Here is a 27,341-nt window from a genome sequence, read left to right as displayed (position 1 = left end):
GGTTCTGAATGCCTAGCCATCTGGAACATTCTCCCTTCATCTGTTCTTTCTTGTTCTGTTAGAACTTAGTAGAATTCCGTGAGAGCCCCTTTAATCTGTCTAAACTCCACTGAGCATAGGCCAAATTGAAATCATCTTTCCTTGTATGTAGTTCCTTATGTTCCCAGGTATCAGCCAAATAAATTGCTGTTCAACAGCTTTCCTCTGATGACAAGACCAAGCAGCATATATAATTCTATTTAGGGTCTCATCAATGCCATGCACAGCTGCAATAAGGCATTTTTGCTCCTGTATTTAATCCTCTTGCAACGAAGGCCAAGACCTTTCTTAACTGCTTACTGAACCTGAATGTTTACTTTCAGAAAAAAATCACATTCACTGGTTCTCCCTTGTCAATTCAACTATTGCATCTTCCAATAATTTTGTAAAATATCATTTTTCTTTCTTCCACCCACCCTGGATTTATCCAATCCCATTAATGCTTTCAAGTGTCCTGCTGTATGTGTGTGTGGCCTCCATCAGTCGTGGTCAGCTATGGGTACTGTGCCTCTGGTAGTCACTGGGGAGTGGCCTCTCCAGGGTGCAAGCCAGGGCAGAGTTGATATGGAGATTCGTCTGTTGCCCATACAGTGGGACCCCCCCCCCCCCCCCACGCTGGTGACAGGTCCAAAGGAACGACGGAAGTCAATACAGTTTGGTGCCAGCAGCATCGCGGGAGTTGCCGTGCCGGAGCTGGGTACAGCAGTCAGCCGCCTTCGGGGCTCCAATTCCTGATTTTTCCTCAGGGTTTACTCCCGTGAGTGGGTATAGCCGCAAGGCAGCGGAGTTTTCCCTCTCCTAGATGAGCTACCATCCGTGGTTAATGAGCCCATCTGCCTGGACCAACTGGTTTTAAGGTGCCAGTGGCCCGCCTTTGCCCCTTCTCCTGTCAGTGAGAACAGCTCCGCTGGGCATAAGAACTATGCCACACGTGAAGGCCGGGAGTTGGACTTGGTTGTCAGAGGCTGTTTGAGACGCATGCCATGAAAAGCATATTGTTTATCAGTGAGAGCTCATCCCTACTACCACCCTTCAGCTATGGCTACCTTTGTCCTGCTAGTGTATATTTATAATGGACTATCAATGGTAAGCAAACTGGTTTTCCCCTTTTCTTTTAAATAGTCAGATTACATTTGTCACTTCCCCATTTGTGGGAATCGGTAGAAAATAACCTGCAATTTTCTGCTGCTCACCTCCAGCGTTTAGGATTTGAAGCTTGGGTATGATTTCTTAACTATGTACTCTTATTTGTGGAGGAAATCAGACAGCAAATTCCAACATAAATAAAATGGTGGAGGAACTCGATGGGCCAAGTAAGATTGATGGAAAAGTGTAAACAGATAGTGTTTCTGGCCAAGACTCTTCAACAGGACTGGAAAGAAAGGGGAGGTCAGTGTAAGGAAGTGGGGGGGGGGGGGGGGAAGGAAGACGTACAAGGTGGTAGATGATTTGTGAAACGGGGGGTGTGGATGAAGTAAAGAGCTGGGAAGTTGAATACTGAAAGAGATAAAAGTTCTGGAGAAGGGGGAATCTAATAGGAAAGTTTAGAAGACGCTGGAAGAAAGGGAAGTGGGAGGTGCAAATTCAAAGCTCCATCTGTAAAGAGCTAAACAATGAAGCTAAGCATATCAGCCATATATGCGTGGTATCTGTGCCATAAGACGCCTTGTAGATGTAAAGTTGAGAAATATAACCATTAAACTTGCCAGAAAAGGTCTCTGCTCTGTAAGTGAAATTTACAGCATAATGAATAATTTCTACTAAACCTCCCAGCAACTTAAACATTTTCTACGTAGGTGTAAAACATCACACTTTAGATTTCAAATATGTCTTGTTGAAAATATTAATTTCTTTTCTTAAACTTTATTTTAATATTTCTTGTAATCTTCCAGTTTTTTTCTTTCCTCTTTTTAAGTGAAATGCTATATAAGATTTTATATAAATATTTTAACACAGCTGCTGTGTTTAGGCTCAGCAACATCCCAGTAAGGATACTTCATTCTGAAGAGACATGCAGCTGAATTCTTCTCCCATAGTCCAGGATGCCTTTTAAAGCTCCCACTCAGAATTATACTTCTAATAATCTGAGGTTTCTGTCATAGTAGAGTTTTGAAATATTTGGATAGTGTTTTATAATTCTTGAGTGTTGTTTGTTTACTAGGCACCACAAAAGCCAACTTCAATTCTATAATTTGACGTGATATGTCCTAAATACCAGAAGGTTACTAACCAAAATTGTACTATGCATGAGATGGTTTGTTGTTAGAATAATTAACTTGAATACAATGAAACCTTCTTGATGCTGCTAAGTCACAAGTTTTTGATCTAGATCTTAATCACTCTGAGTAGGCTCTTCCAGCCATGCTGACCCAGCGACCCCACTACCCCGATTAACCCTGATCATGGGACAATCTACAATGACCAATTAACCTATGGTATGTCTTTGGACTGTGGGAGGAAAGCGGAGCACTCGGAGGAAAAACCCACACGTTCTACAGGGAGTACAGAATGGCACCAGATTGGAACTCCAGAGTTCCCTGAATTGTAATAGTATCATGCTAACCAGTACGCTACCGTGGTGCCCATTCATGGAAGCAAAATATAAAGGTTGTCTGAAATCAGGAAAACAAAGGGTGTTTGTAATACTCAGCAGACCAGACATTACTTGTGCAGCTTGTACATTAATTCCATTACTCTCTCCTCAGGTGCTAGTGTTCCTCTTATTCCTCAGAGTATTCTTCTAATGATTTGGAGCAGCATTACTGTGTTTAAATGTGTGTGAGTTTAATTCATATGCTCTCAGCTGTACAAGTGATTCATGTCTACACAGCGCAAAATTGAACAGCTGAATGCAGGTTTGCAGCTATCAAGTACAGAAGGTAACCCTCTCCCTATAGCAGCCAAAGGCTTACCCTTTTCAAGAGAACTGGGGGAGAAGTAACCTATGGCTTTTGAACTAATTGCCTCCAGGACACCATTAACCCAGATTTGGAACTGCGTTGTTGCTATCAGATTTTGCATTTGCTTTGTGAGCGCACAAAGCAAAGATGACTAGAAAATGATCACGACACAATTGCACAGTAATAATTTATTTGAAAACTATAATATTGACATATTTGTCTTGTAAATATACATTACATAATAATGTATATGGATCAGAATAGATCTCAGATTTTATATCTGGCCAAGCTGAGTTAGCAGATTTCAATTGAGGTAGTATTTAAGGTAATATTGTGTACAACAAAATGGAATTGTTACCCAAATTTCAGTTACTGGGCAGAAATGTACTTAATGAAACAATTATATTTTAAATACTGTTCAAAAATTAAGATCTTAGTAATAATTTCCTTTCGTTCATATTAATCTTTACAACCTTAATCAAACCTGTAAACTATCCAAGTGTAAAATGGAAGTGATGGAACATTTTACCCACATTTTTTCTCCCAAGCCTTACCCCAGTTTCAGAAACAGCCCATGGAGCAATGGTAAGTTACTTGCAACAGTTTTTGGATATCTTCATCGGTGTGTTCACAAGATGAAATTTCTTTCATTAGCCCAGGATTACCCATTCTCCTTGACCTCTCTCATTAGCAAGTGCTTTCACCATAGACCTGCTGCTCACTGGTAGTTTTTTGTTTCTCTGTTAACTCTAGAGACTCTGTGTGAAAATTCCAGGAGGTCAGCAGTTTCTGAGATACACATACCACCCCATCTGGCACCAACAATCCTTTCACGGCCAGAGTCACTTGGATCAAATTTTTCCCCCATTCTGATGTTTGGTCTGAACAACAACTGAACCTCTTGACCATGTATGCATGCTTTTATGCACTGAGTTGCAGCCACATGGTTGGCTGAAATCTGCATTACAAGCAGGTGTAGTGTACCTAATAAAGTGGCCACTGAGTGTATTTGCTCAAACCACACAGTTATTGGTCAAAAGAGAAAGTAGCAAATTTTCTGTGTTAATGAAACAATGTTTGATCATTTCCAGCATTCTTCTGGTTTTAGGTCTTTGCAAAAGCTCTGATCTGTAATTCAGAGCTTTTATGTTGTTCCTTTTCTTGTGCTTTCACTCTAACAGCTCTTATTAATCTGTCAACCAGGCAGTGAATAACCATGGTAATCCCAGCCTAATCCTATCAAGGATATTCTATTCTTCTCTCTATCCTTCACTCACCTGATCTGCAACTTAAACCTTACATTTTCTCATTGTTACATTCTGATGAATAGTCTTGATCTGAAATCTAAAGCCTATTTTTTTTATGTATCACAGATTCAGCTTGATCTACTGAGTGTTCCCATTATTTTATGTATTTACTTCAGTAAGCAATGGGTAGTAGTTGACAAACACAGGTTTCAAAGTGGTGAAAACAAGATGGTGGAGGAACCCAACTGATCAGGCAGCAACTGTGGAGAGAAATGGACAGTGGCTCTTTTGGGTGAAGACCCTTCAGCTGGATTAATAAAGAGCTTACAAGAACAACATTATAAAAAGATAAAAGTGCTTTGTTAGGACATGTATGTTATTTGTAATATAATGCAAGAAGAGAATGATAACTGTAGAATGAATGTAAGTGACATGGAATTTTATTTTACTGGAATGCTAATGAATGATTTTACAATAGACCAATTAGTCTGTGAGATTTTAAATAAAACCCAGTTCACCTGCTTAAAGAATGGACAATAAAGCTACTAATGCTTTCTTTATATTGCAGAGACTACCTCAATGAAGACAGCGGCATACCTACCAATGGTCCTGTGTCAAGTGAGTAGATAGAGCTTGTGTTTTAAGTCAAGTTTCATCAGTGGGATACTGCCTCTTAACTACCTATTTGCACTAGTGAAAGTCAGCCAATATTACCAGTCCATGAGGTTAAATATTCAATAGTATGTTCTGAGTTTGGAACCTCGTCAACTGGATGCATGAGGAGCAAAACCATCCAGGGTATAAATCTGTAATTCTATTTCTCATTATTTAGTACAGCCATATAAAGTTAAATTTGTCTTCTAGAGTGAGATCCCCATTAAATGAAAATATACTCCATTAATAAAAGTACTGTATCTTACATCTTATTATCTATTGGTATCCAGTGCAAGGATCAACCATCAATGCAATAGTTAATTTGTTTTCAATATGTTGCCATGCATACTGCATGCAGCACGCATAGCAGCAAATCACACAGCTCTGTCTCTGGAAAGATCAAGAACAGCAAAGACATGGAGGGAACAATGTCCTATTATAATTGCCTGCTGATCACTGCCGACAGTTATGCGGTGAGTCCTGGTGAAGCCCCTTTGGAAGTTTCTTAGCAGTGTCCCTCTATTCACCCCACAGACTCAACCAAAGAAACTGAATCTAGAGGCCAGAGCAGCCCCCTTCAGCCTCATTGTTTATGCTGATCTTGTCCTGGTTGGCAGCATGCATCCAGTTTTGTGCAGAGAATCCCAGACAGCACAGAGAAATTGAAGTTCTAGTTTTTGGGGTTTAGGTATTGCTGGAGACTGTGCATTTATTATCTGTCTCTAATTGAATATGGGAAGGGGTGGTGAGCTATTGAAAATTTACAAAACATGTTGGTGCATGATTTGAAAAGGAACAAGGAGGTATTAAAGCCATTTTTTTAAGCCTGTTACCTCACTGTGTCACCTGGGAACTAAGTGTACTGCAGAAAAGAGGAAATAAAGGGCGTTGGTCACTTGAAAAGTAGTTTAAATGCATGAATCTACATGAACTACAGTATGATTCAGAGTCAAATGTCGTGCACAAATAAATGTACGCACAAATGTAATGACAAACTTACTTGCAGCTGCATCAGGCTCTTAGGATGATGCAAGTAACACTGACAAGAAATTGATAAAGTAAGCGTAAATTATGAACAACTTTTTACAAGAAGGAACACAATTAGGACTTTCTTAAAATGGTCCACTCTCGTACAAAGTAGTAAAAATGGTCATAGTGTTATAAGCTGTAATGATTAGCATTTTTGCTAGTTGGTTCAAGAACTGAATGATTGAAGGGAAGTTCTTGAATCTGGTAGCGTGGGACTTCAGGCTTCTGTACTTCCTGCCTGATGGTAGTTGTGAAAAGATGACATGGCCTGGAGGGTGTGAACTTTAATGTCATGCCATTAAAGTTCCCACCCTCTGGGCCATGATCTGATAATCCAATATAAAAGAAATAAGCAATTCTAATCTTTGGTAAAAATAAATCAGAATAAATGTCCTCACACAAAGGCTTGAGAGAAAAAATGTCCCAAAAGGCAGTAATTGTAGATTTGAAATACTTAAAATGGTATTTACTTAAAAAAATTAGGGTAATAGCGGATATGGGGAAATGTAGAGAGAGTAAATTTAAACAATTGTTATACCTGATGGAGCAGATTGAATGCTCTTTGCTTGCCCTAGTATATTTGCATGCACAAAGGAAGATGGAAAATTATTGAAAGGAAAATATTTTAATAAAGCTGTGAGTTGCACAATCTGATACAAGTTTAATAAAATAGGTTTATAAAATATTATAATGCTTGCAATTTAAATAAAGCCGGTAAATTTGTCATATGGGGATATCAAATATTTTATGTTGCTTATTTTGGTGATCCCTGGAGAGAGCATGCATTAAAAGTATAAATGTCTGATATTAACCAGCTTGAGCACTGAAACTTGCATACCATATACTATGATTTTTAAGGGGTAATTATTTTCACACTTTGTGCTTGTGGCATGTTAAGCATATTTTGTCTATTTCTGCATTATCGCTTTATAGCAGTTGTGATGTGTGAAGTTCCATTGTAATAATAGGCTATCTTCATACAACATGTTGAAATGAAAGTGACTGCTAAACAGTTTAGTTATCTTATGGCTCCAGTTCTTGAATTAACACATTTGATTAAACATGGGCACCATTAGTAGATGTTTGTTTTAATGAGTATTTCTGGTTCTTTTGCCAAAAAGCCTGCATAGTACACCAAGTTTGGCACATTTCCCTTTCATTTGTGAGATGTAGCTTGAACTCCTGTTCTGGGATATGACAGCCAAAAATGAATAAACTGCAGATGCTGGAAATTCAGAGAAACTCGCACAAAATGCCAGAGAAACTCGGGTCATGCAGCATCTGTGGAAATTAACAAACAGTTGACGTTTCGGGTCAAAACCCTTCATCAGAGCTGGAAAGGAAGGGGAAGATGTCAGAATATGAAATTGGGGAAAGGGAAGGAGGACAAGCTAGAAGGTCAACACATACAAACAAGCAGTATGAACTCAGCAGACCGGGCAGCATCCATTGAAATGAGCAGTCAATGTTTCGTGCCGAGATCCTTTGTCAGGACTCAGGTGATGGGTGAAGCCAGGTGGGTGGCAGAGCGGGAATGAAACGAGCTGAGAGGTGATAGGTGGAAAAAGTAAAGGACTGGAAAAGAAGGAATCTGATAGGAGAGGAGAGTGGACTGTGGGAGAAAGGGAAGGAGGAGGGGCACCCAGCTTTCTACTTCATCGGCCCCTGCCCCACCCACTTGGCTTCATCTATCACTTTCTATATTAGTTGCCTTCCCCTCACCCCCCCCCCCCCCCCAACCTTCTTAGACTGGAATCTCCCACCTTCCTTTCCAGTCCTGATGAAAGGTCTTGACCTGATACATTGACTATTTTTTCATGTCTAAAACTGCTGAGTTCCTCCAGCATTTTGTATGTGTTGAGCTGGAACTGAAGTTACTTTCAACATTCTCAACCTACTTCGTAGTGAATGTGATGCCAATGCGTGTTGTTTCAAGACTTTGATATACATCTGCAATTCTTCCTCTTATCATCTCACACACCATGAGATATGCTAGAAACGGTTTCAGGCATCAATGTTGAGTAGAGGAGCTTTTAAAGCATATATTTTGAGGAGTCTTTTCTCATTTGTATTTGTCCAGCTTACATGGTTGCTTTCATGAGTCTAGTTGTGAGGGACTGCTTGTATTTGGTCCAAGTTCCCTTTTTCAACATTGTAGGATTTGTCACAAGCAGCACTTAAAGGAGAAGTATGGAAAATTGGGAACTTGCTATTTCAAGGCAAGTACAGTACTTAAATCCCAATGTCAACGGAAATCCAGAATAAATCATATTAAATGATGGTGGAAGCTCCTGTTCTCAGGATAACAAAACTAAACTAACCGGATCCTGATGATATCATGACAAGATGTGATATCCTCATCCAGCTCCCCTACCAACTTTGCTCTCCAGCAACATCTGAATTTTAACATCTCATATTGTACATAACATTGCCTGTGAGATGTAAACTGTTACAAGGCAGGAGCTGGGGAGACTAGACTGGGAGCAGTTGTTATTGGTAAAGACAACATCTAATGTGGGAGTCATTTAAAGATAGTTGGTCAGATTTCAGGACTAACATGTTCCTATAAGGAAGAAAAGCAAAGGTGGCAAGATTTGGGAAGTATGTACGATGAGAGATGTTGCAAATTTAGTCAAAAACAAAAAGTAAGTATATGCTAGGTTAAGGTACTTGAAATAGGACAGAAACCTGTAGAAATGCAAAAGAAGCAGGAAAGAAACTAAAGAGAATCAGGAAGGCTTCACAGGTCTGTGAAATGATATTGTTGAGTAAGATTAAAGAGAATCCCAAGACATTTTATACATAGTAAAAAGCAGGGGATAAACTGTACTTAACATAAATATTCACCAAAAAAGAGGGGATGGAGGATAATAGGATCAGGGAGAACAATGCTAATATTCTAGGGCATGTTGATATCAAGAGGAGGTGGTTTTGGATCTCTTGAAGAACATTAAGGTGGATAATTTTCCAGGGCTTCATGGGATCTATCACAAGTTCTCAAGAGAAACGAGAGGAGATTGCTGGGACCTTGACAGCAATATTTGTATTCTCTTCAGCACTGGTGATGTTCCAAAGGATTGGAAAATAGCCAATGTTGTTTCTCTGTTTTAATAAGGGCAATAGAAGCAAACTTGGAAATCATAGGTGATGGCGATCTTGAGTACTTGTTTGCAAGCCATTTTAATTTCCCACTGAGCTGTCAGTCCTCAGTGTCCACTGCCGGGTTATGAGGCTAAACACAAACTAGAGGAACAGCACTCATATTCCACCTGGGTTGTCTATAAACCAAGGGCTTAAATGTGAATTATCCAATTTCAGTGTAACTTGCTCTCCCTCAGTTCCTTTTCCCTCTCCTCATCTACCCAGGTCTTCCTACACACACACACAAACCCTCCCCCAGCCATGATTACTCATGCCCATACTCTTGCCCATCACCCCCCGACTCCTCCTACTGTTATTTTGTCTGAATAAATGGTAAAATGTTGATGTATTGTCACTTTTTCAGGCGGTCCTGCAGGTTTGAGGATGACTTTGTTCCATTCCAGTTCTTTGGCTGCTGAGCTGATAAATGATGCTAAGCTTTAACTACCTGTGGGGCAGGAAGGGCTCAATGAGTGGAACACTCAATAAACACTTGGTTTTTGAGATATTCTGGTGATGGGACTCGAGGTTAACAGTACCACTCCAAATGCTGCTTCTCCAATTTGAATAGTCATGGGTCAGGGATAAACATGAGTCAGTGAAGATGATACACCTTTTTCAGGGAAGTGTAGAGAACATCCTTAAGTCATTTCCTTTGTCCACCTAGTGATCTTCTGCCAAAATTGGAGTTTGGAGTATGTCAAGTGTCTGGTTCTAGCCACAGGGGTGACATAGCTTACCCATCAAAGAAGATAGAATATACAGTCCAGGAACATTTATTCACTTACTCTGAAAATGGATTGGAAGAACTTTGTGGAACTATTATAGATGGTATGATTCGCAGTATTTTGAGGGGGCCGCCAACTTGACATCCGTCCACAGACCCGCTGAGTAGTCTGATTTGGACTCCACTCCTGCCGCTGATTCTAATTTACTGCCTGAAACCTTATCTCCCTCATCCTTGTCCGTAACCACCCCCCCCACCCAATTTCACCATGCTGCTCCCACCCAAAACCATCTCAAAGAACCTAGAAGACAATGAAGTCTAAGCACGATCTCGAAGAAGACCATAGCTTAGCGCTATCTTGACTGAAAGTCATGTAATAACATGTAATTCTGCCTGTTATTATCAATTTCAGGAACAAACATCAGTAATAGGTGAAAACGGTGTGTGCAAATCTATTTTTAAAAGTTGGGCACAAGTGAAATGAAAAGTAAAAAAGATTTTATTGAATTAAGAAACAACAGGAAGAAACTAGAACAACTGAAGTTTGTGTAACCTTATAGCTAAAACACTCTAATCCAGGCAGCATTGTGGTAAAACTCTTGTGCACTATCTCCATTGTCTCCACCTTCACCACCTTCTCCACTGCATTATCTACCTGCCTAGACACTTTCAGTGAATTATGGACTTGGAAGCCGTGGGGGGTGGGGGGAGGGGGGGGGAGGTTGTCTGTGTGTGTGTGTGTGTACGCGCACGTTTTTCACCCAGCGCACAAAGGAAATAAATGAGCGCACAAAAGGTTAGTTACCTAAAATAATATAGGAATTAATAATTATACTTACTGAAAATAATCTCTTAGCTATATGTTTCTGTTAACTAGTTAGTCAGTTTTTCAAATACCACAATACACATCACTAATTTGCATCACCTCACCTTTCCTGTTCCGGTTTGTACAGCTGCATCACGGCAGCAGCCATCTTTGGCGGACAATGTTCATAACGTAAAGTTTACAAAGATCTGTTTCAAATCCTGTAGATAGCTTACTAAGTTTTTATTGAAAAAATATTGACTCATTATGTCGAATTCAAAAGAAGCAAAGGGGGTGAAGCGCAAAAGAACTGCAAATTTGTTTGTAGTTGAATAGCTTAACAAAATAAAAAGGAACTACTGCACCGAAAGCTCATGAGGTCATGAACGTTCAACTACAAGAAATATTTATGTATGATTCGGAAACTGGATTATCTGTATTGTGATGTGAAAGTTGCTGGAGAATTTGCTAGTGGAAAGAAGTGGGATGATATTTGGAAATTTGACTTTTTGAGGCATCATTTGGCAAGTAAATCGCACTTGGACAGCAATAATAAAAAATTATGAGGCACTGATCACATACTTTGAAGAAGATCAGTCAAATGACCCTGTGGCTAAATGCTGTCTCAAGAAATTGATAAACATCACATACAAAGTATCTTTACAGGTTTTAAGTGATGTCTTTGATGAACTGGCTTCACTGTGCAAGATTCTGACACCGATTGATTCAATTCATTTCGTGCAAGGCAAAATTAACAAGATAAGAAAGCAGTATCTTGGAGACAGTGTTTCCTGGAGTGACAAAGTTAAAGTTTTGCTAAGCCAACAATGTGAAGAAAACATCACAGTAGATACAAGTTTGCTGTTGACTTTTATAAATAGTCTTTGTGTTCATTTAGAAGAAAGGTTTCCTGAAGATGAAGTACAAGAATGGTCAGCTTTTGATTTCTCCGCAATTGCAGATTGTGACTTCGCATTTGGCGATGAACAAGTTAATGACTAATGTCTAAAATATCATGATTTTCTAGCTAAAAATACTGTAATAGTTTAATGATTTCAAATTTTCCATGCTAGAAAAAATTAAATCCAAACTGATTTCAAACTTTGCTCAAATGGTGGCATTTGAACTTCAAAATGAACTGTTTTGCGACCTTGCACAGTTGATGGACATTGGGAGAACCTTGCGTCTAGTGCGGACTGTGAGCGAGGTTTCAGCCTAATGAATCAACTCAAAAACAAGCTGAGAAACCATCTAGGTCAGGGGTCAGCAACCTTTACCACTGAAAGAGCCACTTGGACCCGTTTCCCACAGAAAAGAAAACACTGGGAGCCGCAAAACCCGCTTGACATTTAAAATGAAATAACACTGCATACAACGTTTTGTTTTGCCTTTATGCTATGTATAAACAAACTATAATGTGTTGCATTTATGAAATTGATGAACTCCTGCAGAGAAAATGAAATTACATTTCTGCATGCAACAAAAACATTTTGAACTCCGAAAAAAAGACGTTGGGTTGAAGGTTACTTTTAAGTAAAATACTCAACGTCTATTTGAGTCCTTCTTGTATTTATGAAAAACGCCAAACTTAAATTTGCCGCCAGCAGCAAACCAAAAATAACGTCAGCCAGCTGTCAACCTGAAAAATAAAAGGACTATTTCACTGAACAATGAAAACATATGAATATACGTAAAATAATAGGCAATTAAAATATTTATCATACTTGTTCAGGTTGACTCACACCTGACAATGCAGTCGTATTTAGTAGGGATGGATCGATGCTTAGGGGAGTGACCGGGAAGGATAATGTGTTTTTTCCTCTCTGAACTCACAGAAGCGTTTCCCAAACGATGTTTGCATTGCGATGATTGCAGAATGTAAATACTCCGAATTTATCATGTCGTGACCTTGTTTGAACTCTCTCAAATTGGGGAAGTGAGACAATGTGCCTTTCTGTAAATCTCTGGCAAGCAACGTCAACTTGCGCTCGAATGCCAAAACATCCTCCAACATGTGCAGGGCTGTACGTCCTTACCCCGTTGAAGAGCTGTGTTCAGCGTGTTCAGGTGCGCTGTCATGTCTACCATGAAGTGTAGCTTTTCCAGCCACTCTGGCTGTTCCAGCTCAGGAAAGTTGAGCCCTTTGCAGCCCAGGAAAGTTTTCACTTCTTCCAGACACGCGACAAAGCGTTTCAGCACCTCCCCTTTGGACAGCCACCGGACTTTGTTGTGCAGCAGGAGATCAGAATATGCGCTTTCCAGCTCGTCCAGTAACAAACGGAATTGACGGTGATTTAAACTTTTTGCCATTATTTTATTGACAATCTGAATGACAACATCCATTACTTCTGTGCATTCCGGAGGAAATGTTTGAGCGCACAGTGCCTCTTGGTGCAAGATGCAGTGAAAAGTCAGCAGCTTTCTGTCCAGCGACTTCTGCAGTAAAGCCACAAATCCCTTGTGCGTTCCCGTCATATTCGGTGCCCCATCAGTAGCTACTGACACCAGATGGGTGGTCTTTATTCCTTTGGCTCTTAAACAATTCAAGACAGCCTCACAGATGTCCTCCCCCCGTGTTTGGTCTTTTAGAGGTATCAACTCAATCAGTTCTTCCTGTGGCCCGGCAGAGTTTACATACCGGCAGAACAACGCTATTTGTTCAATATCACCTTTGTCTTTAGACTCGTCACAGGCAATCGGGTAGGCCACAGCTGAATTGATGTCTTTAATTTGCTGTCTTGTGATGTCTTCTGCCATTTTTATGGTTCTGTCTTTGACAGTCTTTGCAGAGAGGGGCATATCCCTGATTTTCTGCACAATTTCACTCTTGTTTTTAAAGTCCGTGAATAGATGTTCTGAAATCTTAATGAAAGATTCTTTTATATATTCACCATCTGTAAACTGCTTCCCGTGCCTGACTATTTCCTGAGCGGCAATATAACTGGCGTATGTCGTTGATTTTCCAGACTTCATCCATTTCTGGAAATGATTTTTGCTCAGATCAACCTTCCGCATCAGTTCCGAAACGGCTTTTTTTCTCTCATCTCCATCCGGATATTTTTGAGCAAAGGCTGTGTGTTTATTCTGGAAATGCCTTGCGACATTTGACTTTTTGTTGTTTGCTAGTTTCTCATTGCATATTAAGCATACCGGTAAACCAGTCTCGTCAACAGTGAAAGCAAATGAATCTGTCCACGTATCATTAAACGTTCTGTTTTCTTCAGTCACTTTTTTTAGAATTCTCCATAGTTGGCTTACCTTGGATCGAAAAATTAAAGAAATCGCGCACTGGCGGGTGTCAGGTATTGGCAGTGGTGACGTATATTAATAGTGATAAAAACACGTTGTAGCGGTGTGCTCACGCAGTCAGTAAACTGCAGTCGAATAACTTTATTCGAACTAAACAGCCTTGCTTTTAAGCCTCCCTCAACCCAGCCCCCATGGACGCAGATGCTGCAAAAGACGCGTACTCACAAACCCCCGTAGGCTATCTCCCTTAGCCGGAATGCTGGCTAATTGTGAGCCGTTTCGGATGTGCCAGGAAATGTGTCGCCACACTTAGATTGTACAAGATCACCATAATCTTCAAATTTAGAATTACATTTCAAAAGCTAACAAACTAACATAAAATACATTTTAATTAAATACTGACCAATTATTTCCCAAAGCCACAGGGAGCCGCAGCACAGAGGTGAAAGAGCCACAAATGGCTCGGGAGCCGCAGGTTGCCGACCCCCGATCTAGGTGAATGTCAATTTGGATATGTTAATGAGAATCAAAAGCTATCATTTGGATTGAAGTTCTATTAGTCTAGACAGAGCTTACAAAGAATGGGTAAATGCCAAAGACAGGAGAGAGAAAAAATAACTGAGTGACTTAAATATGTATGTTATTTTGTTGTTATTCTGTGCAGTTTTATGTAAAATATTTTGCAAACCTGCATAAACTGTGCCACGTGTGCATTCAGTGCGCACGTACTTTTGTCACAGGAAAAAAATTTGCACAACATGAGATTTTTGCGCACACTCTCTTTTAAAAATTAGAGGGACATTGCTTGGAAGTACCTCAATATACCTCACTTAGGATTCCCCTGTACCTCAATGCAATTAAGGGGTCTACCATTTATTGTTCACATTCTCCTTTCATTTGATTTCCTAAGGTGTGTAACACTCACGCGATCACCTGGTGTATGTCTAGGGGAAAATTCGTCCACCCACCAAACCACGCCTCCCGTATGCATGGATGCTGTGAAATGCACACTGGTACAAACCCGCACACATATCAAACCGCACATCATGTACATTTACAGAATACACTTTATAGATCTTACTAGAACTAAGTGATTAATAGCGATACAATATATATGAAAGAAAAGAAGGAAAAGGTGCCAGAACTTATCAGGGTTCAGTCAATTAGTGCACAATCGTTGGAGCTCAACCATCGAAGTCTTCGGTCCACTATTTGATCTCTGACCTCCACAACCCACGTGCCTGGGACCAACCTCAGTGGTCGACCAGAGCGCCTCCAGCACCATCCGCCTTCCTCGCGATCTCCTCTCCAACTCCCCAAAGCCTGCACAACAACGGCTCACAGACTCACAAGAAAGAATAACATCTATCCCAATTGTTTAACAAATGAATACAATTCTCATTATCGGTAATTATAACCCAAACAAGCTGCGAGAGAAAGCATTCTGTCACCAGTTACCTTAACAAAGAAGCATTCCTACTTTTACTTAACAAAGAAGCCGTTTTGATTAACATTTTCAGTAACATAAGAAACCCCTTACAGATGCAACACCTCAAACTTGTCTGGATATAATTCCAACCCGCTTTTTCTGTGTCCATATCTGTAACTGATCTATATCCCACTGTCTTCTTTGATAGTCCTTTACACTGTCCACAACTCCACCAAACTTGGTGTCATCAGCAAACTTGCAAATCCACCCATCTACATTTCACCCAAATCTTTGAGGTATATCACTAACAAATGGTCGGCAGCAAATGTTGGCCTTCTTCTCCAGCTAACATGAGGTTCACAGATCACATCTGAAGACACATTCTTACCCCAGGATTCTGAAATGTCTGTATTTTATTTGTTTTGTGTGATCTGTTTCATAGCATGTAATAAACTGATCAATGTGATGATTGAGTTATTGTGTCTGGTACTGAGATACAGTATATAATTGGTTTTGGATGCAGCTTTGGAATGTAACAACTCTGTTAAGCCAAACTTGTAAAGATTCAAAGTACATTTTTTATCAAAATATGTATGCAGTGTACAACCCTGCAATTCATCTTTTCAACAGACTGTCATGACACAAGGAACAACCATGGAACCACCCCATTGAAAGAAAAATATCAACCATCAAACCCCACTCCCCCCTGCACGCAAAAAGATTGCATAAACAGCAACAAAAAAGCCAGGCAAAAAGCAAAATACAAAATCAAAAGGCATGCTTCAATTCAGTTTGGCTCAGTGTTCATTATCTGCAGGCCACCCCGATTCAAATATTGGCCAAAAGTAGTAACAAAAAAAAACGGAACTAAAAATAGAAACCGTCATAAAAATTACAATCCGTCTCGGTTAAAGCTTGCTCCATCGCAGCGCCATCTTAGAGGGCAAGAGAGATCACTCGAACACAAGGATCATCCCTCAGGGGCAGCGTGAGAGAGACCACCATTCAGGATTATTGAATTTGCTTTATAAATATAGCATTTTTCAGTATGTATTGTTCTGTCACTGGAGCAGTAGTTCACTCTTCCTTATTGAGTTTTGCTTCTTGGAATTCATTCATTGATTATGATACCAAAGGTACTTTTGTTAGAAGTTGCCAGTCAAGAAAAGCAATGGATTTGAACTTGATTAATCTGTTAAGTGTGCTGTGCCTCTAAAAGCGGTTGTATCATGCAAAGCCCCTACTTTTCATCATTGCCTATCAGACACTTCATCTGGTTAAACATTGATGTCATTTTAGCACTTTACAGGACGATTCAGCCTGACTACCTTAATGACAACTACAGGTAAGTCATAAAAGTGGTCTTCTCAGGATTACCCACATCCCATGGGGAAAAAAACTATCCCCTATGGTCATCTAGCTAGCACATGGTGCTGAGCCATGACACAAAACTGTTGGTCGACACACACAACGCTGCAGGAGCTCAGCAGGCCAGGCAGCATCTATGGAAAAGAGTGAACAGTTAAGGTCTTGACCTGAGACGGCAACTGTTTATTCTTTTCCATAGATGCTGCCCGGCCTGCTTAGTTCCTCCAGCATTTCATGTATGTTGCTAGGATTTTCAGTATCTGTAGATTTTCTCAAGTTTGTGTCACAGAACTAACAGTGATACAGTGCCTATAAAAAATATTCACCTCCCTTGGAAGTTTTCATGTTTTGTTTTACAACATTAAATCACAGTGCATTTAATTTGGCTTTTTTGACACTGATCAACAGAAAAGTACTATTTTGTGTCAAAGTGAAAACAGATCTCGACAAAGTGATTCTAATTTAATTAGAAATATAAAAGACAAAATGATTGATTGCGTAAGTATTCACCCCCTTCAGATCGGTATTTAGTAGATGCACCTTTGACAGCAGTTACAGCCTTGAGTCCCTTATCAGCTTTGCACATCTGGACATTGCAATTTTTCCCCATTCTTTTTTTACAAAACTGCTCAAGCTCTGTCAGACTGTATGGGGGATCATGAGTGGACAATCCTTTTCAAGTCCAGCCACAAATTCTCAATTGGATTAAGGTCTGGACTCTGACTCAGCCACCCCAGGACATTAATTCGGTTTTTAAGCCATTCCTGTTTAGCTTTGGCTTTATGCTTGGGTCATTGTCGTGCTGGTAAATAAATCTTCTCCCAGGTTGCAGTTCTCTTGAAGATTGCATCATGATTTCCTCCAGGATTACCCTGTATTTTGCAGCATTCCTTTAACCCTCTACCTTCACAAGCTCTATCAGTGAAACATTCTCACAGCATGATGCAGGCACCACCGTGCTTCACGGTAGGGATGGTGTGTTTTTGATGAAGTGCGGTGTTTGGCTTACGCCAAGCATAGTATTTAGTCTGATGGCCAAAAAACTGAAGTTTGGTTTCATCAGACCGTAGAACTTTCTAGCTGACTTTAGAGTCTCCCACATGCCTTCTGGCAAACTCTAGCCGAGATTTTGTGAGAGTTTTTTCAACAGTGGCTTTGTCTTTGCCACTCTCCCATTAAACTGCTACTGGTGAAGCACCCAGGCAAAAGGTGTATGTGCATTATCTCCCATTTCAGCCACTGAAGCTTGTAACTCCTCCAGAGCTGTCACAGGTCTCTTTGTGGCCTCCCTCACTAGTGCCCTTCTTGCATGGTCACTCAGTTTCTGAGGATGGACTGCTCTAGGCAGATTTACAGCTGAACCCATAGTCTTTTCCATTTCTTGATGATTGACTAACTGGACTCCAAGTGGCATTGTGACTTGGAAATTTTCTTATATCCATCTCGTGACTTGTACTTTTCAATAACCTTTTCATGAAGATGCTTGGAGTGTTCTTTTGTCTTCATGCTGTAGCTTTTTCCAGGATACTGACTCACCAGATACAGATGTAATTTTCCTACTTTCAATTGATACACCTTGATGCACATGGTAATCTCCATTTAACTAATTACTGTTATGTGACTTCTAAAACCAATTGGCTGCGCTGGTGATGACTTAGTGTGTCATATTAAAGGGGGTGAGTACTTATGTAATCAATTATTTTGTGTTTTATATTTGTAATTAATTTAGATCACTTTTTAGAGATCTGTTTCCACTTTGACATGAAAGTCTTTTTCTGTTGACCAGTGTTAAAACAAAAAGCCAATTAAATTCACCGTGATTCAATGTGGTAAAACAATAAAACATGAAAAGTTCCAGGGTGGGGGGTAAGTGAATACTTTTTATAGGCACTGTATGGTGATATCCATTAAAGAAACTCGTTTCCATTGTGGAATTGCAAGTCAATCAGTTCTAAAAGATAAGTCTATTTTAGACACCTTGCTGAGCAATAAGTTGAAAGTGAGAATATAATTCAGTACTAACATAACTTTACGTGCATCAGGGTTTTAGTTTTAGATAGCATTTCAGGTTATTGCAAAATTTCTTTTTAAATAATATACAATGTGCATCTATGTGATTTAATTCTTGTAACACTAGTACTTGGTTTCAATATTTAGATTCATGTTTTATCATGTTTTTATAATATTTTAAAACAATTTTATAATTTTATTTTTATAATTTATAATTTTACAATGTTTTTATAATATAATATGTTTCAATATTTTGAATTATGGAACATTTCAGTTTCAAGTGCAAGTCTCTTGTGCTTTCTTCTCTCAGCTCTTCTGAGAAACACAAAGGAGACTGGACTTCCATTGCAGACACACACACTAAGAGAATTTGGAAAGGTAGGTTAACTCCATCATTTATCAGTAATATAGGAAGGTAATTTCTTGTGCTGGCTTGACATCCTTTCACAAAAAATGTTTATTTCTTTCAACATGTTGTCAAAGTCTATTTTAAATCATTCTGGATTGTTCATTTTTATTTAAGTCAGAGAGTAGGTACTCCCTGATGTTCATCTTAAATTAATCCATCACCATTTTCTATTGAGATGCAGCATTTTAAATTAATTGTTGAATATGGAAATACTGTATATCCACATGACGGCTACACATTACATGAGTCTTTACTTCTAATTCAGGAAGTGGTAAGTATTCAAAGACCCCAAACAAGAGATGCTAAAAAAACAACAAATTCCCAAATGACTGTTGAGGGGAATACTGTCTGTTAAAGTACTGCAGTGGTCCGTAATCCTAAATTTCCACTTATATATCATATTTGGAGGTGACCTCTGTTTTGTGTGTGGGGGGGGGGATGGTGTTGGTGGTGTTGGTTGCATTTCTAGAAAATGGTTCATATCATAATTTTCTGTTACAAAAAGCCTATCATTTGCATATGCATCAACAAACGGGAGCTGAAAATAATTTCTGTTGACTTGGGTATTTTTCACATAAATTGTGTGAGAGGAAATTCTATTCTGCACTTCAAATTTTTGTGCAGTGCTTTGTGAGTTCTTCAGGGATACATTTGTGTATTTCTAAACGTCTGTACAAGGGATGACTTGTACAGTTTTCTTGCTGCATAAGAATTAGTTAATTCTCTAAAAGGAAGGGAAAGATAGGTCATCATTGTTAGCTTGTTTGATGTGAATATCTCATTGTGCCATAAAGATAACTCCTCTTAGCCCTTCCTATCCATGTGACCTACTTTGTGCTGTGTGGGTCTGTTATAAGCAGAATTGCGTTGTCTTTGGATACAGTTAGGCACCTTCTAGTGTTGTTATTAAAAACTGCTTTGATCTGAGAGGGTTGACGGAAGAAATGGGTTTTCAGAAACAATATCATTAGTTCTTTACTTGCAGTCACTGGTGTTTTCTGTTGGCAAGGGAATTTCTTCATTAAACATCCAAAATTTTATTTAAAAATTCTATTCATTGTTTTCATTGTACTTTTCCAATGTAAAATTATTCTTCTGGAATTCTTTATAGGTAATTAAGAAAGCAGGAAAATTTTAATAGTCATTAGGGGAAAAAGAATAATAAAATAATCAACAAAGTGAGGTAACTGGTGGTGCATAGTTAGAATTAGAAAAGCAGCAGGCGAGGTTATTGGAGTAGAGCAGTCAGAACTAGGTTATATGCTATTACTGGGACCCCCAGAGATAATTCTGGCATTTGCAAAGCTCTAAGCCCCTCATTTATAGGTTTTGGAGGTAATATATCTTTCACTAACTTCATAGCTCGCAATTTTTATAGAAACTCATGCTAGAGTTTAGAGATACACCATCTCTACGAACAGACTTTCAGAATTGGGTTTATTGTCACCAGCATGTGTCGTGAAATTTGTTAACTTCACAGCAGCAGTTCGATGCATCATAATACAGAAAGAAAAAAAGTAAAAGTAAATGTAAATATATATTGAATAGATTAAAAATCGTGCAAAAACAGAAATAATATATATTAAAACAATGAGATAGTGTTCATGGGTTCAATGTCCATTTAGGAATTGAATGAATTTGAGGTTCCTTTTAGCCAATAAGTGAAGATCCTTAAACAGTGCAGTGAAGCTATTAATATTTTATATAATGAAGTTGAGAAAGTTGGTTGTATTTCTGGGTATAATTTTAATTTTGGGTACTAGTTTAATATGGATAAATTGAATCTAGTTAACTTGTCATTGGATATAATACCCACTCTGCTCCATTCCTCAGTCTTCTTCACAAACCACCTCTTCCTCTACATTCCCCTGGTCTCTGCTTACTGAAATAAACAGAAAAATGCTGGAAGCGCTCAGCAGGTCAGGCAGCACTTGTGGATGTTGCAGGTTGAGACTCCTGGCAGAACAGACTCACTGAAATCTTCTCTCCCCTCACTGCTATCTTTGCTTCTCACCCAATTGTGCTCCTTACTCACATTCCAGAAGAATAGCGAGCCTTAAAATTCAACAAAGGGATGCCAGTTCCTCTCAGTGCTAATTTTAACAGAAGCAAAAGATAACTGTCACTGTTGGAAATCTGAAATAAAAGGAACACTGAGCCAGTCAGTCAGCATCTGGAGGGAGAAACAGAATTAATTTTTAGGTCAGTGTCTCTTCATCAGAACTGGAGAAGAATTCTGATTCAAGTTGGGGAGATGGTGGAGATAACAAGGAAAATGTTTGTCACAGGATGAAGAGTACGGTTGTCTAGGAGGTGTAATTGTCAGTACATGGCAGAGGAAAAATTAAGAGAGAAAGGGAACTGAAGAATATATTTGAACTATGAGATGCTGTTACTTGAAATCTGAACCAAAAGAGAATGCTAGAGATGCCCAGAAGATCAGACAATACCCATGGAGAGAGGGGGGTAGAAAGAAACCAAGTTATCATCATCACTGGATGGTTTTATGTCAGAACTGATCAGTCCTGATATAAATAGAAAAGGCTGGATAGCTGTAATTGTTTAACTCTGAATCCCAAGGGCTGCAATATCCAAGGTGAAATATGTGATGCACTTCTTCCAGAGTGTACTGGCATTATTCAGACAATGTGAAAGGTCAAAGACAGAGAGGTCTGAACAGAAGTACTATGGAAGCTTGAGCTCACCATTGTGGACTAAACGCAAGTTCATTGCTAATCTATGTGCGGCTCCTCCAGTGTAGAGGTGACCACATTGTTAGCACAAGATGCAGTGTTTCAAATCTGAAGGAGAGCAACATTGCTACATTATCTAGAAGACCTCTGAAAATATTGTGAGGAACTGTGTGGTTGGTGGAGATGGAAGAGTGAACAAGGTCCCTTTGGAAAATTTCAGAACATTGAAAGGGGAGGAGAGGGAATAATGTGGCTGGTGTTGTAATCTTGTTGAAAATGATGCACTGTCAGAGGAGGTTAGGGAGGTGGAATGTGAGGGCAAGGGTAACTCCATCTTCAGGGCCGGAAATCAAAGGAAGCACAAGAGGTACTTTCAAGGGATGGTTTATTTGTCAGTAGAACTCCAAAAGATCTCTGTCGACAAATTTCTACTGATGCACAGTGGAGAGCATCCCAACTGTTTGCTTCATGGCCGGATATGGAAACACCAATGCCCAGGAACAGAAAAGACTTCAGAAAGTGGTGCATACAGCCCAATCCATCACAGGCAAAACCCTCCCTAACATCAAGTATATTTACATGGAGTGCTGCCACAAGAAAGCTATCATTTGAATCGGGAGCAAGTTACAGCTTGTGATTCAGCTGGGAGCTCAGAGAATTCGACCGTGTAGGTAGGATTTAAGCCTACCTGGTCAATACCTGTGGAGGAGGGGGAACTGCGCAGGCGCGAGTGACGTCAGCGTCGAGCGCGCACTTTAAAAGGCAGGACTTCTTTTCAGAGCGGGCAGCGGAGTCCGTGGAAGCAGAGTCCTGGGCTTTGGCTAAGTGGGCTTCGGCGTAAGGGGACTTCGGTAAGCCTGTGTGATTGCTCGCTGAGGGGAAGAAGGTAAGGTTGCTAGGTGCTTTTTAGACTTATTCTATTAATCCAGTTCAGGTATGGGGGAGACAGTCAGAGCAGTGGTGTGCTCCGTATGCAGTATGTGGGAGGTCAGGGTCAACACAGTTGTCCCTGATGGCCACACCTGCAAAAGGTGCATCCAGCTGCAGCTCCTATCAGACCGAGTTAGGGAGTTGGAGCAGGAGCTGGATGAACTACGGATCATTCGGGAGGTGGAGGCAGAGATAGATAGGAGTTATCAGGAGGTAGTCACACCAAAAAACCGAGAAGTAGGCAGATGGGTGACGGTCCAGAGAGGCAGGGGGAGCAGGCAGAGAGAGCAGAGCACCCCTGCGGCCATTCCCATTAACAATAAGTATACCGTACTGGATACTGTTGATGGGGATGACCTACCAGGAATGAGTTGTAGTGGTCCTGCCTCTGGCACAGAGGTTGAACCCTCAACTAGGAAGGGGAGGAGGGAAGAGAAGAGAGCGATAGTTTTAGGGGATTCTATAGTCAGGGGGGCAGATAGGAGATTTTGTGGGGCAGATCGGGAGTCTCGGATGGTATGTTGCCTCCCTGGTGCCAGGGTCCGGGACATCTCAGATCGGGTGCAGGCTATTCTTGAGAATGAGGGCATGAACCCAGATGTAGTGGTCCATGTAGGGACCAATGATGTAGGTAAGGTGAGTGAGGGGGTCCTGCTTAGAGAGTTCAGGGAGTTAGGAGTGAAGCTGAAAGGCAGGACCTCCAGGGTGACAATCTCGGGATTGCTACCTGTACCACGTGCGAGTGAGGCGAAGAATAGAATGATTATGCACATTAATACGAGGCTGAGAGCATGGTGCAGGAAGGAAGGGTTCAGGTTTTTGGATAATTGGTCTTTGTTCCAGGGACATTGGGATCTGTTTCGAAGGGATGGTCTACATCTGAACCGGAGGGGTACTAACATTCTTGCAGGAGTGTTTGCCAGTGCTGCTCGGGGGGGGGGGGGGGGGCGTTTAAACTAGATGTGCAGGGGGCAGGGATCCAGATCCAGAGGGTTGGTCAGAAGGTGCATGGGGTTAAATGTGTACAAGGTTTGGGTGATCTTGAGAAGGTCATCAAAATTCAGGGTGCAATTTGCCCGATGGAAGTTCAAGGAGCTGGGTTAGGTACAGTAGACAGTGTTTTAAGCAAAGAGAGGAGGAATGGGCTAAGAATTCTATACTTGAATACGCGTAGTGTCAGAAATAAGACAGATGAGCTTGAAGCTCAGATGAAAATGGGGAACTACGATATTGTTGGGATAACGGAGACATGGCTGCAAGGGGATCAGGCCTGGGAATTGAGTGTACCAGGGTATACGTGCTATCGTAGAGACAGAAATATGGGAAGAGGGGGTGGGGTGGCCCTGTTGGTGAGGAATGAGATTCAGTCCTTAGCAAGAGGTGACTTGGGAACAGGGGCAGTAGAGTCTGTGTGGATTGATCTGAGGAACAGTAAGGGTAAAAAGACCCTAATGGGTGTTGTGTACAGGCCCCCAAACAGTAGCGTGGATATTGGGTACAAGTTGATTAGGGAGTTAACATTGGCATGTACTAAAGGTAATGCAGTCGTTATGGGAGATTTCAACATGCAGGTGGACTGGGAGAATCAGGTAGGTGCTGGACCCCAGGATAGGGAGTTTGTGGAGTGTCTAAGGGATGTATTTTTGGAACAGCTTGTGCTTGAGCCAACCAGGAACGAGGCTATTTTGGACTTTGTGATGTGTAATGAACAGGAATTGATAAGTGATCTTGAAGTAAAGGAGCCATTAGGAAGTAGTGATCATAACATGATAAGTTTTTATCTACAATTTGAGAGGGATAAGGGCAGATCAGAGGTGTCAGTGTTGCAATTAAATAAAGGAGACTACGGAGCCATGAGGGAAGAGCTGGCCAAAGTTAAATGGGCGGATGCCCTGGCAGGAAAGACAGTGGATCAGCAGTGGCAGATATTCTTGGGCATAATACAAAAGATGCAAATGCAGTTCATTCCAATGAGAAGGAAGGATTCAAAGAGGGGGAAGGGGCCACAGTGGTTGACAAAGGAAGTCAGAGATTGTATAGCATTAAAGAAAAAGAAGTATGACAGGGCTAAGATGAGTGGGAATACAGACGATTGGGAAAGTTTTAAGGAACAGCAGATCTTAACTAAAAAAGCAATACGGAGAGAAAAAATCAGGTATGAGCTCAGTCTAGCCAGGAATATAAAAGGGGATAGCAAAAGCTTTTTTAGCTATGTGAAGAGAAAGAAGATAGTTAAGAACAATGTTGGCCCCTTGAAGAATGAATTGGGAGAAATTGTTATGGGAAACAGGGAAATGGCAACAGAATTTAATGCATACTTTAGATCTGTCTTCACCAGGGAGGACACAAGCAATCTCCCAGATGTATGGATGGGCCAGGGTCATAAGATATCAGAGGAATTGAGACAGATTGACATTAGGAAAGAAACTGTGATGAGTAGACTGGTAGGACTGAAGGCTAATAAATCCCCGGGTCCAGATGGTCTGCATCCGAGGGTTCTAAAAGAGGTGGCTCAGGAAACTGCGGATGCATTGGTAATCATTTTCCAATGTTCCTTAGATTCAGGATCAGTTCCTGAAGATTGGAGAGTGGCTAATGTTGTCCCACTTTTCAAGAAGGGAGGGAAGGAGAAAACGGAGAACTATCGCCCTGTTAGCCTAACGTCAGTTGTGGGGAAGATGCTTGAGTCCATTATTAAGGACGAAATTGTGGCACATCTAGATGGCAGAAATAGGATTAGGCCGAGCCAGCATGGATTTACCAAGGGCAAATCATGCTTGACTAATCTGTTGGAGTTTTTTGAGGGTGTAACAAGGATGTTAGACGAGGGTAAGCCAGTGGATGTTGTGTACCTAGATTTTCAGAAGGCATTCGATAAGGTGCCACATAGGAGATTGGTGAGTGAAATCAGAGCTCATGGCATTGGGGGCAGGGTTTCAACATGGATAGAAAACTGGTTGGCAGATAGAAAGCAAAGGGTAGCAGTGAATGGGTGTTTCTCAGACTGGCTGGAGGTGACTAGTGGGGTACCACAGGGCTCTGTATTGGGACCACAGCTCTTTACGATTTATGTCAATGATTTAGATGAGGGCATTGAAAACTATATCAGCAAGTTTGCTGACGATACTAAACTGGGTGGCAGTGTGACATGCGAAGAGGACGTTAGGAGAATACAGGGAGACTTGGATAGGCTGAGTGAGTGGGCAGATACTTGGCAGATATCATTCAATGTGAATAAATGTGAAGTTATCCACTTTGGAAGCTGGAACATGAGGGCAGAGTATTGTCTGAACGGTGTTGAGTTAGGTAAGGGAGAAATGCAAAGAGACCTAGGAGTCCTAGTTCACCAGTCAATGAAGGTGAATGAGCAAGTGCAACAGGCAGTGAAGAGGGCAAATGGAATGTTGGCCTTTGTTACAAGGGGAATTGAATACAAGAGCAAGGATGTTCTTTTGCATTTGTACAGGGCCCTGGTGAGACCACACCTGGAATATTGTGTACAGTTTTGGTCTCCAGGTTTAAGGAAAGACATTCTGGTAATTGAGGAAGTGCAGCGTAGATTCACTAGGTTGATTCCTGGGATGGCAGGGCTGTCTTACGCAGAGAGATTGGAGAGATTGGGCTTGTACACACTGGAATTGAGGAGATTGAGAGGGGATCTGATTGAAACGTTTAAGATAATTAAAGGGTTTGATAGGATTGAGGCAGGTAATATGTTCCAGATGTTGGGAGAGTCCAGTACCAGAGGGCATGGATTGAGAATAAGAGGTCAGTTATTTAAAACAGAGTTGAGGAAGAGCTTCTTCTCCCAGAGAGTTGTGGAGGTGTGGAATGCACTGCCTCGGAAGACGGTGGAGGCCAATTCTCTGGATGCTTTCAAGAAGGAGCTGGATAGATATCTGATGGATAGGGGAATCAAGGGATATGGGGACAAGGCAGGGACTGGGTATTGATAGTGAATGATCAGCCATGATCTCAGAATGGCGGTGCAGACTCGAGGGGCCGAATGGTCTACTTCTGCACCTATTGTCTATTGTCTATTGTCTATAATTGGGCAGGATTACAGAAGTCTTTGGTCCAGCACCACCAGGTTAATGGACTGATTCTACAATCTACAGGCTCACTTTTGAGGACTCTTTGCAATTTGTGTTCTTCAAAATTTTACACATGGTTTTTTTTGACAGTTTTGCTTATGTTAAGAGCCCTGTCAACTGTTATAAGGGAGGCCGTGGTTAGTTAAAAGGGAAGACATTGCAAAAGCACAAGTGTGCAAAATCTTATCATTGGGAAACACATCTGAGATGAACAAACTGAGAACATGGAATGGAGTCCTTACAGGAAGCAGAATGAATGGTGGTGATGTTGAAATAGCTGTAGGAATTTGTGGGCTAATAATAGCATGTATTAGATATTGATTGCAAACTGCTCTGAGATGAAGTCAGACATAAACTGTGTGGAGAGCGTGTGAAAATTGACAGAAAAAGGTAATGAAATCATTTGCTTACTTATATTCCTGTTAAATCCCCATTGGCAGTAATTTAACTGTCATTAATCCATTGAAACTGCACAGAGTTAACAAGTGTGATTTAATATATTCACTAAAGTTTAGTGCACAAAGGAAGTTAAGTCACAAAGTATGTTCCATATAATTGATTGTTATTTGTAGTCCTTCTCATACTAGGGACCATACTTTGTTCAAAGGTTTGAACAG

The 27,341-nt window shown here is 40.6% G+C and overlaps 1 protein-coding gene across 1 annotated transcript in view; it reads left to right on the top strand.

Annotated features, from left to right (window-relative positions):
- The window catches only part of pde4dip (phosphodiesterase 4D interacting protein), a 417,345-nt gene that overhangs the window by 37,773 nt on the left and 352,231 nt on the right, over positions 1-27,341 (top strand). The window contains exons 2-3 of the mRNA XM_059984447.1: positions 4,755-4,804; positions 18,909-18,976. Coding sequence (XP_059840430.1) covers positions 4,755-4,804; positions 18,909-18,976 — 118 coding nt within the window. The remainder of the gene's footprint in view (positions 1-4,754; positions 4,805-18,908; positions 18,977-27,341) is intronic.

The sequence above is a fragment of the Hypanus sabinus genome, chromosome 11 (genome assembly GCF_030144855.1).
Source record: "Hypanus sabinus isolate sHypSab1 chromosome 11, sHypSab1.hap1, whole genome shotgun sequence".
In the NCBI taxonomy this organism is placed as follows: Eukaryota; Metazoa; Chordata; class Chondrichthyes; order Myliobatiformes; family Dasyatidae; genus Hypanus; species Hypanus sabinus.
The sequence above is the reverse complement of the archived record's forward strand: the minus strand, read 5'-3'. Positions and strand labels throughout refer to the sequence as shown.